Consider the following 17752-nt stretch of genomic DNA (forward strand, 5'->3'; position numbering starts at 1 on the left):
CCTCTGTCTTTCCATCGCAATTTACCTCCGGCGCCCTTTCCCTTTCACCCCATCCGTCGGACAAATAACACTATTACCTTTAAATATTCAGACATACCTGGGCTGTGTTTGTTTCTGTATCTATAGACAGACGAGCATTATAGAGGAGAGCACACATCTATAAATAATTCCACGTCTGCAAAATTCAAATTGCATCATGTGTGTGTTCACAGCGCTGCAGGTCGAGACCTTTTGTTTACTCGCTGCCCAGACAGTGCAGTGCAACAGACCTAAACAAAATGTGAAAAAAGTGTAACTGGTTCAGCACCACGGAGAGCTCCACTTCTAATACTGTCTGACTGAGCTGCAGAGTGAGCAAGCAGACAAACCAATAGCACAAATAAATGGGACGGCAAATAAGAACCAACGAGCTGAGGTAATTAAAGCACTCTGTTTTTGGGCCCTGACCAAGGAAATAGTTTTCTAAGCACTTAGTCCTTAGAGCTGCACAGAAACAAAGCATACTACTAAGACCTGCACCAGAGATGAGCCTTTACAGGATGACGTGCAGCTAGTCCCTTCAAAACACTTTATACACAAAGAAAAGCCTGCAGTGGAGGGATATGTATTTTCAATATATATATATATATATATTTTTTTTTTTTTCAAGGGATGGTGGCAAAGCATCTTGTAGTTTAAACTAGGTTTTACTACACTTGTTCCATTCATCAGCCTCAGACTCACCCTTTACTCTGGTATCATGTATGCTGAGAGTACTTCCATCAATGTGCAAACCATCATTATCATGCAGCCTGGTTCATGGTCAACTCCAGTTTCAGTGAAGACTCGTATACACTTACGCTCCTTCACTCGTTTGGTCACGCAGCTCTGCCTAAAAAGCGCATGTTTTAGATGTCTGAGTTGGTAGTCTACAAGCAGACCAGGGGTTTAATCCTATTTCTCGTGAGAGCAGCCACTGGGAGAAGGAGGCCAGTCTTTTTCCAGAAGCTTATTTTCACCCCGGGGATATTCCTCTCCCGGCGACCGGGTTGCTTCCACTTATTTGGTGTTTGGATTTTGAGGGCAGAGGCATTTATAATTTGAGCCAATGTGTGTTTGCTGGAGGGAACGAAATGATCACAAGAACATGTCTGCATGCAAATAAAAAAACAGTAACGAGAAAGTGCCTATAAGTGATCTTTGTTTGCTCTTATGCAGATGAGGTTTGGGTTTATTCTCTTAAGGGGACCTCGTCGATGGCTTTATTGTTCTTAGTGTAAAACTTTTTATCCTGGATGTTTTGTGAAATAGCCTCTCAAAGTGTGCTGCTGCTCATAAACATGCAAATGATATCAAAGATAATCTAAAAAAGAAGATGCTGCTGCCTTTGAGAAAATACTGTCTGCATATTTTGACCGCAATTTGCCCCCAGCGATCGATAGTCTTCATAATCCTCCTTGCTGTTTTTTTTTTTCAGAATAATGTGTGGATAGCTCTGCCCTGACCTCAGATAAGGATGAGAATGCTGCTTTGAAATTGGAAGTTCAGTTAAAGGTGTTGGTGGATTTTCTCTGCTTTTTAGACGTACACTGCATCATGACCGCATCCATAAAGTCTCTGGACTGTTTTGAAATGCTTTTTGAGGGACACGGAGCTCATTTTGACCCCCTGGCTCCTCTCCCAGAAGCCATTTAGACAAGCGAGGACCTTGCAGCGCCCTTGGCAATGAATGCACAGATAGCGATTTGAAAAAAAATCTGCATCACTGACTGGTGACTGGTTCCGTCAAAAAAAAAAAAAAAGAAGAAGCAACGCCCTAATGGTATCATTTGGGAACACAGCTTGCTATAAATCATTCTGCTTTTATCCAAGTTTTTCTCTGATTGCTTTTTCTTCATTGTTTTCATGTATTCAAGGATTCTTTTCTGCCCTGCTGCAAGAATATCATTTTCTAATCTCCTCTCTGCACCATGCCAAGGTCGCCAGCTCCCACAATGCACCTCCACATTAGTGAATATATCCTACAGTACGATTGCTTTGTGTGCTACTTGTTTAAAAAAAAAAAAAAGCCGAATGAAAAGTTCAGTTTTACAGAGGAAACAGCACACAACGCTTCCTGAGAACTTGAATTGATATTTCACGCTCTTCATTATGCAGCGGTGCTTTTATGTTTCCCTTGTGTTCAGGCGGCGCTTTGAGTTACACACAGAACCTTCAGGGCCATCGCGAGCCGTGGCTGTGTGCGAGGAGCTCTGAAGAGAGGAAGTTTTATTCACTTTCATTGACAGTGCTCGGCTCTTAAATGAGGTCGCCCTGCAGCAGAAAGAAAACTCTGGTGTTCAATTGAAATCCTTTTATAACACCAACAGTGCAGGGTAATGCTGAGAAGAGGATATTTATGAATCAGCACAAATAATAAAACCTCCCTTTAACCTTTTTATTCAGAATTAATAAGCACTCAATAGTTACATTGAGGATTTGTCGGCAGATATAACATCATTTTTTTATATTTAATGTCCTCCTGTAAAAAACGTTGTTTTTGGCAGTTTTGGCGCCCCCTATGCACAAGTGCTACCTCTTATCTCTTTGCTGATGTTTTACTGTAGAAGTGTTAGTAGCAAAAAAAATTCATCCTGCTGTCTTTTAACACTCAGCTGTGTCACTAACTGTGAATCTTTGCTTGGGAAAATTTATTTTTTCTGCACCCTGCTGTTTATCTCCTCGTCTGACAGCTACCCCGCTGAAGGGGTTTCAAACATAAAGAATGATTATATAAAACAGTCTGTCTTCATGCTGATGGTCTCATTTGCTTTTGTAGTTCATATAAAGACATCGTTATTAATTTCAGTCTGTTTTAGAACATTTTTAAAACTCCTCACAGCAGCTTTAATTATTACTGAGCTGAAGTAAATGATGCTGTCAGATTTAAAGTTGCCAAACCAAATCCCTAATCGCAAGTTATAGAACACTGACTTCATGTTTATCGTTGTGTGTGAAAGTCATGAAGAGATGTTCAAGTCTAGCTTCATTCTGGGCATCTAAAGAAAGTAGTTTGACAAAAGATTTCAGAACTCAAGAACCAATAACTAATTGTATATTGTAGCTTTCAAACACATCTCATTGCTCTCATGAGCACAGAGCTTTGGCAGTCCTCATGAATAGTATTTCTGCATAAATTAAAAAAACAAAATGGAATATAATTAATAGCATCTGAAGACTAACAAATATGCGGACAAATGTGCAAAAAAAAAACAACATGAAGATTTAGAATTTTAGGATTAAAGGATAAGAATCAAAATCAAAGAATCAAATCTAATTAAAAAATAAAGTTAAAACATTCGACTCCCATCATAAATTATGAGATACAATTGTATTTTTATTTGTTGTCGTATTGCAGATAGTGCTATTTAAGAAATATCAATATTTGTATTAGTTTTAAATTCAGTCAACTGAAAATGTTTTAATAAAGTCAGTCAGTTTAAAATCAAATAGTAGGTCATTAAGCCAGTAATAAAAGTTTCTGTATTTTTATTCCATAATAGCGTCAATACAGGCGTGTAAGTTCTGACAACTGCGATAAAGTGTGTTGTTACTTACCAAGCTGTTAACCTTGGGGTTGAAAAATTAAGCCAATGCCGAAGTAACAGAAAGTGCAGTTCCCTGAGTGTCCACTTGAGGCTGACCCAAGAACCCCCTTTAGGTCCCATATTGAAATGCCCATTGGTACAGCAGAAATTAGACATGTTTATAGTCTGGTTCATACATGGAACACATTGTACGGGGGGGTGAAAAACTCATCTGTTTTTTTAGATTGTATTTTAAACAGTGACTGACAAGTAACGTATCTGTGTGCTTTGTGTTTGTTTCTTTTGCAGACATAAACATGGCGGGTGAGCCAAAGCCATACAGGCCTAAAGCGGGCTCCAAGCGGCCGCTGTCAGCTGTTTACAGGTAGGTCGGCCCCTCTTAACGCACTCCTTCACAAGCAAAGGTGCAGCGCCAGTCATAAATATTCACTATCTTTCACATCCTGCTGCTGCGGCTGATGTAAATGTGGAGTCATATTTGAATAACAGGATTCTTGTTGTGTTTTTTTTTTTCTTTTGAACTTTGAATTTCTAATTGAGTTTTTGATGCCTCCCCAACCTTGACTGGGGTTTTTCTGGCATGGGTCTGTAAAGCTCAAAGGAAAAGCTGTTGTGAAAGCTTCATTAAGCATGACCCTGATTTTCTGCCCCGTAAACACACACACACACACACACATCTCCTGGACACAAACGGATCAAAGCACCGCTTGTTTGCTGAGGTCTAATGTGACGGAGTGACGGACATTTTATTTCTCAACTTCGGGCAATTTTGTGAAGCCTATTGGTTTCTTTAAACAAAGGTTATACTCCTCCCATGTATCCCTTTCAGGAGCCTTGTTTTTTGTTGCATTACATGTCCTATTTCACTACTTTACTTTATTAGTTGTGCATTGTGGTTAAATGAACCCACATTTGCATTTTATAGCTGCAGCTGAAAAACAGCCAGGATGTAATATGGTAATTATGGAGCAGGCACAGGAGAAGCAAAAACCAACACTACCCTGCCCTAAATTGAAATAGTAATACATTCATCCTAATTAAAATGATTGTGGGAATAGCAACAGTTCAAAACAGCTTCTCTGTATTTTATATCTCTCCTCGGAATTCTAAACAAGCTGCCATCCTGAGCATGTACTTCACATTGATTTTCCTCTCCAGAGTCTTAGAAAAGATTTTTTTCTTTCGATCTCCAGCTGTAAACTTTTTTCTTCTTCGTTGATTTGTCATCTCGCATGCCATCTTGGCTTTAGCCTGCTGCTTAACCTGCACTGAGCTATAGGCATAAACCAGAGCGTGTCCATTCAGGTTAAAAAAAAAAAACTGTTTGAGTTTGATCTGTTTACTCTTGACAGATCCAATATGGCTGCTCTTAATATAACTTGTCTTTGTCTTTTTACTCCCCTGTCTGTCTGTCTGTCTCTCATAGTGGTTATGAATTCGATTACGAGTACTACAGGGATGATTTTTACAGCAGGTATGTATCATTTCATTTATGTTTGAAATTTGGGATTGAGCAAGGAAGTACTTCACTTTTAGCATAGTTCCTTCACACGTAAAGGGCTTTACCTCTGTTCCAACAGCCCTTTGTTTCTAAGGTCCTTTAATAGCTTGAAATAAATTGTAGGAGAGGAGGCAATGGCTCTTCAAATTCATATAGAAAAAGCACAACTGGAGATGGAAGTGTGATATGGAGTTAGAATAGATAAATTACAAATTACATGTCTTCAGTCTATAACAATGTATTTCCTGGTAACTTATACTGTAGGCGTCAAGGAGTATAACATTCGTAGGCTAGAACTGTGGGTGGATAATTTTAACATATTGACTCATGGGAAAAACCCAGCTGAGAACATTAATCCCTTTGAAATGTGTGACACTAAGACAACATTGAGCTGGGATCAAAGATAAGCCCCCCTGTCTGGGTATGTAAGCTGCATGCATACTGTATGCAGATGATACAGCGATGGATTTACCAAATAATTGACCAAAAATTATCATATTTTTTACTCAAAAGGTTCCTTTTTTGACAGAGGTGGAGGTTAAACGGTTTTCAAATCTTTGAGCTATTGTTGAAATTCGAAGAAAAAAAAAAATGCTATCAAACTAGCTAGCCAAGTTAAAATTAGCTTGCTAATCAGAAACGGGTTTCTTTCCAAGTATGATACAAAAACAAGGGATTTTTCTTTGTTTTTGGTGCAGGTCACAAAGAACATAAAAGTAGAGCACTGTAAACACTATCTTTTGCAATCCTTTAAATATCTCCAGCTGACTTGTAACATTACAGAAATCCTGTTTTTCAACTGAAATGGAAGTAAACAAGGCTATGATTGACACTACGTGTGTGCTAGCTGTAAACAGCAGCACGTAGGACTTCCCTCCTGATTCATGGCTTCCTGTTCCTCATTAAATGTTTCTCCTTGTCAGATGTAATCCAGTAACCTCCCTACAGACGCACATTTAAATAGTCAACATATCAACACAGCTGAGCGGATCAAGCACGCAAAGCACAATGAGGGGACACTTGTTTTCTCCGTCATATTTCCGCCTGTGATCACTGAGCGTATCTGTGGAGACATTTTCTAAATGTCAAACTTGTTGATAGGCCTGACAGACGTCCTCTGTCACTGTGAGCGGTCAGAGCTGACACCTTCATTTGACATTTAGCACCCTCTTCCTTCATCTTCACTTGGAAAAGATATGTGAGGAGGGGGATGGGAAATAGCTGGAAAAGTTTTGCAGAAGAGGGATATCGGTAGATTTGAAATGTAATGTCTTTTATTTCATGTGTACTGTGTGAGAGAGAACCAAAAATCTGTCTTGGGAAAACAATCCTAGGAACAGATAATGGATTTTAGAAAGAGGAAAACCTTTTAGCTCTAGGAGATGGACTGAATTCTGCACAGCTTCAAGTCAAAGAAAAGGTGAACAAAATGAAGTCTAATATTACCGTTTCTTTCTTTTGTGGAGGCTTTTTGACTACCACGGCAGAGTGGCCCCCCCTCCCAGAGCCGTGATCCCCATCAAACGTTCCAGGGTGCTCGCTCCCTCCACCCGACGTGGGAAGACCTCCTTCCCCATCAAATCCTCCTCTTCCTCCTCTTCGTCCTCCAGACCTCCCACATCATCCTCCTCTGGGCTAAAACGTACGTACAATGAGGTTCTTTTTTTTTTTTTATGACTTGTCTTGTGTGGAGTTGTCGGTTTTTACTTTATTTAATTAATATTTCTCAAAAGAACAGCGCTTAATTCCGCTAATGGCTTTCCATCCTTATTAAAGGAGAGAGAGCTTAATGCAAATCTCCAAACGGCAGCTCTGAGAGGAGAAAACGGTGGTATGATTCACCATAAAACATGTTTTAATTCACTCCAGCAGCTCAGAACAAGCCACACCGCAATGTAGAGCAAATTCACAAACACAAATATAATCCGTGCTTTACCGAGCGGCTCCAATTCAGCAAACAGCGCTATTCCTGTCATCCACGATCCATCTGGATCTCATTGGGTTTGTCTGATTAACTGGCGATGCATTATAACGTCCATAAATGTAATTAAAGCGAGATTGGGGGCCATCTCTGCGGAGCTGTGGTCAGCTCTGTTAGTCTCTATCCGTCACCGTGTGTGTAATTGGCTACAATGTTTGTTTCATTGTTGCCTGTCTGGGCCGGTGTTATCAGCCCGAGCAGCTTGGTGTGGTCTGTCAGGAGGACCCAGTCACAGTTGGTATTATAGGAAAGGGGAGAAAAACCCATCTCCCATCCTCTTTTATTTTGGACGAACTCAATGAATTCTCTCCTCTGTCTGCGCTCTGTTTGGGAGACTAATTTGCCCCTGCCAGTTGTGTGAAAAATCAATGTTTGAGTTGGCTCTGGCCCAGATAGATTGGAGGGCAAAATAAGGTTAGCCTGTCCAAACAAGACGGCGGGTCAGTGTGTGCAATTTGGACCGCTTTGGCTGTTGAAGTAATCACTCGCCATAGAGCAGCAGTGAGATGTATGGATTAAGAGGATGGATAGATTTGTGTTTTTTTCCAACATGAAACCCCGTCCGACACACAATCTCAGCTGTCAGTTTGTGAAGACGAGATTTGGTTTCAAGCTTATTAAGTCTGTTTAAGAGAGATTATGAATGATGAATCCATCTGTGAGTTGTGTTCTAGTTTGTGAAGCCTCGGGCTGCATTTGGAGACAACCATAGTAAATTATGCATGTGACTCCTTCTCTGATATCAAACGCAGGAAAAGTAAAATCATTAACTAGGGATACCACTTTTATTTGGACCAAGTACAAGAACCTACATTTGATTCTTCACTGAAAACGAGTGCTGATATGAGTACATAATGATGTAATGATGAAGTTCTTAAAATGAAAAGTATCTTCGAGATTCAATTCCATTTCAATTCTTGGGGTCACCATTCGATTCAGAATAGATTTTTGATTCTGGATTCATTGATCCGAGAGATTCAAAGTCTATTTATGAATTATTAGATACTTCAGGATCTACTCCAGTCATCTGTGAGACTGGCTGAATTTCTTGCTGCTCTATTCTGCATTCTACTGAGTTAAAGAGCTAGCCTTAGCACTTAGCAAGGAATGACTGATGTAGCCCAAAAAAAATGTATAAAAATCAAAAGGAAGGTATGAATCGATTTTGAATCTTAGAAGAGAAGAATCTTGATTTTTGCATAAATCGTTTTTTTTTCTCCCACCTCTAACTGCATCTGTTGCCATTTCTAAACAAACGTGACCGCAGGAGCCATCGAGTGTATTTTTGCCTCTGTTGATTATCTGTTATGTTTTACTCTTTAAACAGGTTTGAAATAATTTCCGGTAATTTGCAGTGGGCGTGGTTTGACCTTAGGGGGAGAGGGTTTGCATATTTTCTGTTGAACGTAATTGTTATAGTCATCAATTATCATTGTCGTTTGGACTTTTCGTTTACACTTATTTTTCACTCTTTTCCTACAACAAGAGTCTAATTTGTGTCTGATCCACCATCCCCAAACCTGTTTCTCCGGTTGAATCTTCATAGACCTGTGAGTCAAGAAAAGTTCATCATGAGGTCCTAAAATCAGATCCATTACTCATTCCCTAAATCTTCCTGGATGCTTATTAAGAATAACAATGCTGCTTTCCCCTTCTTTTCCTTGAACCCGAGCTATTTGAAGATGCAGCGCTGATGAAACGATGGTGGATTAGGATGTGTATGTTTTCTCCCCGCAGCTTAGGGGACTGATAGCACAAAAGGAAAAAAGGGCCTGGAGGCGGCGATAAATTAAAAACTGTTCCACACTTTCTTATCATCAAAGGACGAGTTGTAAGCTGCCCAGAGCGAGCGCAGATAATGCTGGAATAAGGAAGTGTGTGTGTGTGTGTATTCAGGGATGATGGTTTGTACACACAGTGCATGAAGGTGATACTGAGATGGAATGTGTCTTACCTTCCAGATATCATTGTATATGCTCTGTTTCTGCTCTTTCCCCACCCAGGAAGGTCAATTTTCTGCTTCTGTGGAGCTTTACAGTCGAAGGCTGCTTCACAAAACAACATGAGACTCAATCTATTGACTCCTGCTCCGACTTACTGCCATCAGTTATTATAGAGCCGTCTTCTTTTCATGCACACGTGATTCATCCTGCTGCATTTTACAGCCACACAGTATGCACCTGACCCTACTCGGCCTTCATTTTTCTTTTTTTTTTCAAATTGAGTAATGTTTATATTCCACACGTGCCTCCGTGTGTCTCCATTTCTCCGGCTGCATGCTGAACAGAAACTCGTGGGTTTGTTTCTACGTCCTCTTTCCAGCAACTGACAGAATCTGAGAGGTGTCAAAGAGAATTTTCTGTTTCCCTCTCAACTTCTGGTGTCTTGTTGTTTTTGGTTTTTTTTCTTCTTCCCCTCCTCCGCTCAAAAGATGACACATTTCAGCCGCCCAGGGTTAAAGAACGAGATTATCTCATTACTTTATGGACTCAGTTCTTTTAATCTGCTCCGTTCAAGCCGCTAAGAAGCACACCCGCGTTTCAGCAGCCGTCGAGAACGGGACAGATTGAATTAATGGTGACGTCCTTCAGAGGGATGTGTTTTTTCTGTTTATTTACAGCAGATCTCATTAGCATATCAAGGTTTTCCACTCAAACTTTGACATGATACGGTTACGCCACATTTACCCAAATCTCAGATACGTATTGTGAAGAACACAGCGAGGGTGAGATCCGAAGCAGAGCAGGAGGACGGGAGGAGCAATTATTCATGAGGCAGTAAACAGAAGCAGCGGGAGGGCATAATGTGCCCACTGTTTCTCAGCTACTGAGGCAACGATCAGGCTGAGTCGCATTTATGAATTATAAAAAAAAATACAACTGAAACTCTCTGATTTGAGTTTTTACAGATTAGAGTTCTAATCAAACATGTTGAGCATCACAATGACTGTGTACTCTGTCTTTAGCTACACATGACTAATGAACAGAAACCTCTGTATATACATACTGAGGATTAATATTCATGCTTCAAAAATAACCTTCAGCAAGGTTTTAGAATATTTTAATAAAGAGAGAAGTATTGTTTTCTCTGCAGTTCGGCTGTTCTGACATTTAAATCTCACTTTGTTTTTCTGCACTTCATGTGTAACTGTTTTCCACGTTGAGACTATCCATCTCACCATTATCTTTACCGCTTTTCCCGTTCGAGGTCGCTGGCGTCATTGGGCGAGAGGCGGCGTCAACCTGGACTGTTATTTTGAGACTATTTTCAGTCAAATGTTCCATAAAAGGAAGCATCACAGGGCGCCGGTAGCCTAGTGGTTAGTGCACGAGCCCCATGTACAGAGGCTATAGTCCCCTAAGCGGGCAGCCCGGGTTTGAATCCGACCTGTCCGCTCCTTTCCCTGCATGTCATTCCCCACTATCTCTCTCTTTGAATTCCAACTCTATCCACTGTCCTGCATTTCAAATAAAAAGCCCCAAAAGTGAGTTGAGTTTAAAAGAAGCTCTACATTTCACCATGTGCCTTTAAAATACTGTTGAAGGAAAGCTGGATGAAGACATCCAGATGTTTTTGATATTGTTCATTTTGATGCTGTTTTTTCCATTTGTTTTGAGTGTCTGCTTACTTTTGGAATAATTTGACTTTTCATTATGTTCAGCTGAGCTGCTGAGTACTCATCAAAAGATTTCAGTGTACAACTTCAGTGTGTTCAGAAAAAACATTCCCTTGTCTGTGACTGCTTTCACATCAAAGCCCGCCCTGATAAACAATCCTCGGTGAAAGTTACAAAGTGTGAGGGTTAAAGTCTTGGAATTAAAATAAGCCAGTAAAGTTTTTTACATGACAACAAACTGCATCATTTACTTTGTATGCCTGTGTTTTGCATCCAATTAGAGATTTGCAAACTCAACCCTTGACAACAACAACAACAACAACAACAACAACCACCAAGTAGAGTTGTTAGAACAAGATGAGAGCAACAGTGCACAATCAAGATTTTGTGGCATGAACATTTAAAGTATAATCTCTTCCAGATACAAACTCAAACTCTGCCCTAAAGCTTAAACAATGTTGATGTTTTATTTAACTAGCACCTGCTGAAGTATAGCATAGCGTTTGTTCAGATATTGGTATTATTGAGTAAAACTTGAGCAGCTCTGCACAGCATGGTGGGCGTAAGCCAAGCAGTCATCTTTCAAATTGGAAGCAGCAGGTCTTCAGTTTTAGCTCAGTAACTTTGCAGTTGGCCAGATTGAGATGTTCTTCCCTGAGGAAAGTGTGACTCAAAGTGACGATGTGCCACCCAAAACTAAGAGTGTTAACATATGACAGCGTGCAGCATGAGATCATCAACTGTACGAAGCATCTTCATTACATGAAGTTAGTAAGAGAAACTAACTTGAGGTAGCTATAAATGCGTGTTTCTGTGTTTGTGTTCCTCAGCGGTGAAGACGGACCAGCTCCAGACGATCAAACGGGAGCTGACTCAGATCAAGATGAAGATCGACTCTTTGCTGGGACGCCTGGAGAAGATCGAGAAGCAGCAGAGAGCCGATTGTGGTGAGAAGCAGAAGAAGGGGATAGCAGAGGAGAAGTGAAAAAAGCAAAAAAAAAAAAAAAAAAAAAAGCAGTGAGGGAAGGAAATGAAGAGCAAACGGTGTCCATAAGTCACAGTGACAGACAGGCAGATAAGAGCAGCAGAGCGCTCCGTCATAACAGCAGACAGCTGTCAACGCCATGCTGACTCACTTCATATGAGAGGTGGTTATAGATGCCCTCCACTTCAGTCTCAGTGTGAAGGTCATTTAGACTTCATACCATATTGTGAATGTTTGCAATCGTTTATTTGAACCGGAGCGATTTCTCTCTTTTACCCCCCTGACAGCTGAGCTCTGAATAAATCACGCCTCGTCTCGGTCGTCCTCCAGGCAAACTGTTCAGGGATTTTATTCGAAGTGAGAATGAAACCGAACCACTAATCTTTATTGCATGATCTGTCGGGGGTTTTAAACTTAATCTTTTTTTTGTAATCAGTTCGAAAAACAATGACTAAGCAGTGCAGCGACGCCAGGGTGAGTGAAATTAAAAAATCCAATCCAGGCGGCTGAGTTTTTTTTTCGAAGTGGATAGACGTTTTAAGATGACATCAGAGAGTATACGAGGAAAACAGTCCAGACCACTTCCAACAAAGGTGGGAAGATTTTCACTGTTTCAGGGGGAGGAATTGTAGAATTGTGGAAATGAAGGGAACCTCTTCAGTACTTAAGATGTAACCTGGCACCTCTCCGGCAACCAGACCAACTTTTATACTCTTGGTCTGTACCAGGACTTGACCTGGCGTCCCTCTAGTTCCCAACCCAAGTCCCTACCGACTGAGCTACTGCTGCCCAACATTAGCTTCTTGGGGAAAAATAAATAAATAAAAAATAATGCTAATGATGAAAAGTGAACATCTGCTTTGCTTTCCATCCAAGGACGCCCGAATAGTTTGTTCAAGTGCGCTTTTACCCCCCTGATTCTGCCATTTAATAAAAATGTTGTTTGCATAGTGAGCTAAAATCTATTCAATTCAATTCAATTCAAAAAACTTTATTTGTCCCCGGGGGGCAATTCAAAGGCACACAGAGCAGTAAATTAACAACAGTGCAGGTAGACAAAACATTTTAACATAAATATAAAGTGTCAATTTAAATACAACTTAAAGCTTAAACTTAACTTAAAAATACAAAATATAAAAGAGTAGATATAAGTGGATAGTGATCGGACTAACAGATGTAAACAGATGTAAACAGAACTATGTGCAGTAAACGAGAAATAAATATATATATACAGAGCTATGTGCAAGTAGGCAAATACTAAATGATAAGTTATAAGGTGAATAATGGAACAACAGAACTAATATATACAATATAACTGTAAAGGTAAAAATGAGATAAATAAAGTGATCGTAGTGCAATGATGGATAAGAAACAACAGGAATAAAGTAACCAGAACTGTATGAATCCTGAAATGGAAAGGATAGAATAAAGTGATGTAATGTATTCTGTGGGTTGCTGTTATGTTATTATTTTGCTCATTTATTTGTCAAATCTGTTTCTGCTAAGTTAGCGTGTGGCTAGCGGGGCAGCACAGTAGAGGGCAGCTGAGTAAACTTTTCTCATTGCCCTCTTTTGTCACTCAGAGGCTCAGAGAAAGTACGAGGACAACTGCGACTCGCTGCATGAGGAGTCCGTGTCAGAGACGGCAGAAAACTCTGGGGAGGAGGCCGGCGACGGGGCGCTGGACGTGGAGGCCGGAGAGATGACCGATGGAGGCGAGGACGACTACGACGAAGAGGGCAGCCACCATCTGGTAAGAGAAAACGAGTTGACAGCGCTGACAGGGAGGCAGGGAGCAAGGCACTCTGGGAGATCTCAAGTGGGCAGACAGTCTTCGCCCTCTGAAAGTTAATTTTCCGGAATTATTCATGGCCACAGATCTGAGAGAGCCCAGCTTCACATGAGTGAATGGTGAGGGCGCCTGGACTGACAGTCTCTCCCAGTCCACCCCGGCTCAGTAGTGGCTCCACACAGGCCCACACACGGACACACACTCTCACCCATACAGGCTAGAATTAAAGCAGAGAGCGTTTAAGACCTGCATGGACTGGTGTGAATCTGACTGTGAAGTTTAAATGCTGAATATCGCCTAGAGGTTTTCTTTCACAAGGTCACTGAAGAAGTAGCACCGGTTTAGAAAAAGCCAACAGGGGCTACTTTTAAAACAATGTTGAAAAAGTAAAAGGAAAAAAAATGATTGCAAATTTGAATTAGTGAAAATTTGATTTGGAGAGCTGGTAGCCTAGCGGTTGGTGCGCGCCCCATGTTCTGTACAGAGGCTAAAGTCCTAGAGAGTGGGCGGCCCAGGTTCAAATCTATCCTGTGGCTCCTTTCCCGCATGTTATTCCCCACTCTCTCTCTCTCTTTCTCTCTGATTTCTGAGTCTGTCCACTTGTTCTATCTCTAAAATAAAAGCATAAGAAGAAAAAGGAGGACCAGCTAATGTTGCTGTTATTTCTTGCAGGTGATAAAAACTACAGCCTGATCGATTAATCATGCAGCCGATATTTTCGGCCGATATTAGCATATCTTGTTACTTTCCATATCGGCAAACTTTATTTCAGATATGCGCCGATATTACTAGATTTATTCACCAGTCCAATAGCATTTCATTTGAGTTTCATTGTAGCAGTTCTCCTTCTCCAGCAAAGTGTGTTGTATGGATTACATACAAGCATTATCACTCGTATACATTTACTTTCCAGTTGAGCGACCATCTGGTCCTCATTAAATATCTTTTCTACAAGTGTTTGATATCATTTGAGGGATCAACACAATAAATGTGTATATTTATATATATCTCTAAAGATCAAAGATTGATCTAAGAAAGATATCGGCCAATATATCAGATTTTTTTTTCTCCCTAATATCGGTAACGGCCCCGAATATCTCATATCTGTCGGGCCTTCATTAAAACAGCAAGCACATTTTCTCCCAGTTAAATACTCTAACCTTTCATCTTGCCATCTTAAATCACAAGTAATGTTTTTTTCTGAGCTTCAAACAATACAGGTTCACTCAGATTACACTGGGTTAATGAATGGAAACAGGTGTTTTGTAATGCCAAAGCTGCACTTAACTTTTAACATCATTAGCAAATCATTAAAATGCCAAAAAAAATACCATCACAATTTCTGTGTTCACACTGATGTCATCAAGAAGCTTCACATGTTTCTTCAACAGCACACAACCTGAAAATACTCAGAACTTATCTACCTTCTCTGAGCTCATTTACATGAAGAAGATTGAGACTTGATTTATTAATATGAAACTCAGCTGGAAATTGTTGTGTTCAGGAATAAGTTGAAAACTAAATATTGACTGATGAAGGCCAGCCATGTTTTAAATTAAAAAGAAAACGGTATCTGCTTTATATTGCATTTCAGCTTTACGTTAACCCTGAAGGTGGGGGCTTTAAAGAGAGAGAGTGCTCCACATTATACATCATTTGTATAAAACATATATAATTATATTTTCTGATTCTGAATTTCATGCTGCACAGTAATTTATGTTAAGGTATTGACGTCCTCTGTTTCAGGTTCAGCTCTGGTTCAGCTGTGTAGTGAGGCCATGCTTTTGACTATGCTGTCTTTATTATGCTTGATTTATTAGCATAATAACCGGGTGAGCGTGGGCAAACTATCCTTGATAAAAGCTCGGTGCCCTAACTGATGGAAGACCTTATTTTTCAGAGACATGGTGGGAGAGATTTATTTCTCTCACGAAGGTCACAATGATCACAGGTGGCGATAATGTAGCACAAAGACAGTTCTGCAGGTTGGCATTGCTGCTCTTGTTCAGCGTACATCAGCTGTGACCTTTAGAAAAGATTGAATACGACCTGTATGCTCAGTTTAACAAAAAAAAAAGGCTTTATAATATCTGGCATTAAACTTCCGCTCTTTTCTTTTTACAGATAGAGAACCACGTATCAGATATTGACAACTGAGAAAAGGTGAGAGATTTGAAATTTCTGTTTATTCCAAGAGTCCGTAATGCTAAATTTAACGTTTTTCTACAAGACTGCTAAATCTCCTGGAGGCCAGTGCTCGTTATAAAGCCGTACATCCGGTCTTCATTAAAAAGCCAGAGCCACTGAAGCGTGTCTTTAGCATCTCTAAACATCCGTTAATCATCTCCTTAGTTATAAGCTCTATGACATTTGAAAGAGCAGCTCCACTGAAGGGACGCTAACGCAGAATTCAACACAGGGAGCAATAATGGCACTCAAATGGGCCAGAACTGTCCATAAACAACCTCTGTTTAATTGAATTGTGTGGAAAGGGGGTCTGAATGGCCAGGCCCAAGGTAAAGAGTTTTGTGCCTCCGGCCTCTCAGGGTGTTGTGGGTAATGATGCAGTCCACATCATCAGTTGGCTCGGTGCTGGCTGGCTTCTCGTAGCGGGGATGCTTAGAAGTGTTTAGTATTCACACACAGTTGGTATAACAACGAGTAAAGCTCTGTTGCAGTCTCATTTTTTGCTTCTGGGCGAGAGGAAGAATCCAAAAAGGATCTTTAAGGCAGTGTTATATTTGGCACCTGATTTTAATTTAGTCTTAAAACAAATATGAATTAGTTTTGATAATAATTACCAAGTGAATGAAGGTTTAGCATTGAAGTTAGAGTTAGTATTTAATGCTATTTGTTAGCCTTAACTCCTTTAGCGAAATAGTTAACATCATTTTATTCAGAATTTCTTTGATTTACTTCCTTGGTCATTTTTTCACATTGGTTAGAGATCATATATAAATATTCTTGTCCTAGTTTTTGTCTGCAAAATGAACACTGCTGTAAAGTATTTTTTCTTTTTAAGATACAAGGAAAAAAATGTTCAGCACTAGCACAAAACCATTTCCCCCCTCCACAAACCCGTCCAGTCCTCTGTAACCTCAGAGACCACATGTTTCACTCCAGTTTTCCATTTCCTTTCCACATGTATGCCTTTTTTGAAATTCTATCAGGAGCCAACTCACAAAAGCTCCTCACAGCGCATACATTTAAAAACCAGAAAATCCCACTCGAGGTTGCACAGAATGTATGAATGTTTTGCTCGCGGCCCTACCAAGGATAGAAAATCAGTGCGAGGAGAACGTCCAATAAGTCATGTCCAGAAGGATTATAGAGGCATCTCAGGCTACCAGCAACATATTTTCAGCACTTCCCGAGTCCATTCAAACTGGACAAGCTTTCAAACTCAGCCTAATCCTCATCAGATTTACAGCATTATAAACAGCCTCCGTGTTTGATGTGTTTCATCAGTTTTTCTCCTTTTGTCACTGCAGGACGAGGCGGCAGACTCCCACGGTCGGTGGTATTAGAATTCATCATCACCTTCAAGAGGCAGAAAAAAAAGCATCTCTGAGGGAAATCGAGACATCCATTTTGGACTGTAAGTTGTGTTCAAGAGACGCTCAATCACATTTAGACGCCCAAGTGTGATGTGCTTTCTAAAGAAAATGTATTCGAGACCCATTTTAATGCAGTTTTGCCTCATGGATATTTTGTGCGATCTTTATTTCATTTCAAGAGACTGACGGAATCATTCACTAATCCTGTTCCTGAAAATAAAACCGATTGGAAGAAAATAGAGCCTTTTTATTCTGATTTATGAGTTGAATTAGGAGGGGAAAGGAATATGACGTTGATCAATTGTTGCTGCTTTTATGAAATGTGTTTAGCGCTGTAATTTCACAAACCGTTATTTTAAACCCTTTTCTTTTTTGCTAAAAAAAAAAGAAAATCAAATGAATAACTGACAGAACAATCTGTGCCCGCCGTGTGACATTCAGAAAAATGAATGAAACATTGGTGCCGTCTATTTTGGATTTGACTCGTACATAAGCCCAAATAGCTGTGAGCATAACTGTATCCAGCTTTATCCATTTATCACACGAGTACCCTGAGGGGCTGTTCCATCATGTAATCCTCCTCCTGCCAAGTGTGAGAAGCAGAAAAGGGCTCCCCGTCGTAAGAGAGCCAAAACCAGCAAAGGCCTCCTGCCAGGGAGCAGCGCCCTAATGTCTTGATGCACCGCTCCCCCGCTCAGTCTGCGCATCCCAACATGCACTGCTGCTGTTCAGGAGCCAACGCCCTTTCTCCTCC

General features: G+C 40.4%; 1 protein-coding gene across 3 annotated transcripts in view; it reads left to right on the top strand.

Moving 5' to 3' along the window:
* Window positions 1-17235, top strand: part of LOC132994131 (RNA-binding Raly-like protein) — a 100862-nt gene extending 83627 nt beyond the window's left edge. For all 3 annotated transcript variants that reach the window (XM_061064297.1, XM_061064296.1, XM_061064298.1), the window contains 7 exons: window positions 3855-3930; window positions 4993-5040; window positions 6534-6709; window positions 11495-11611; window positions 13233-13402; window positions 15566-15604; window positions 16933-17235. In XM_061064297.1, the coding sequence (XP_060920280.1) occupies window positions 3855-3930; window positions 4993-5040; window positions 6534-6709; window positions 11495-11611; window positions 13233-13402; window positions 15566-15598 (620 nt within the window). In that variant the 3' untranslated portion in view covers window positions 15599-15604; window positions 16933-17235. The remainder of the gene's footprint in view (window positions 1-3854; window positions 3931-4992; window positions 5041-6533; window positions 6710-11494; window positions 11612-13232; window positions 13403-15565; window positions 15605-16932) is intronic.
* Window positions 17236-17752: the final 517 nt, after the last annotated feature.

Source organism: Labrus mixtus, chromosome 19 (assembly GCF_963584025.1).
Source record: "Labrus mixtus chromosome 19, fLabMix1.1, whole genome shotgun sequence".
Taxonomy (NCBI): Eukaryota; Metazoa; Chordata; class Actinopteri; order Labriformes; family Labridae; genus Labrus; species Labrus mixtus.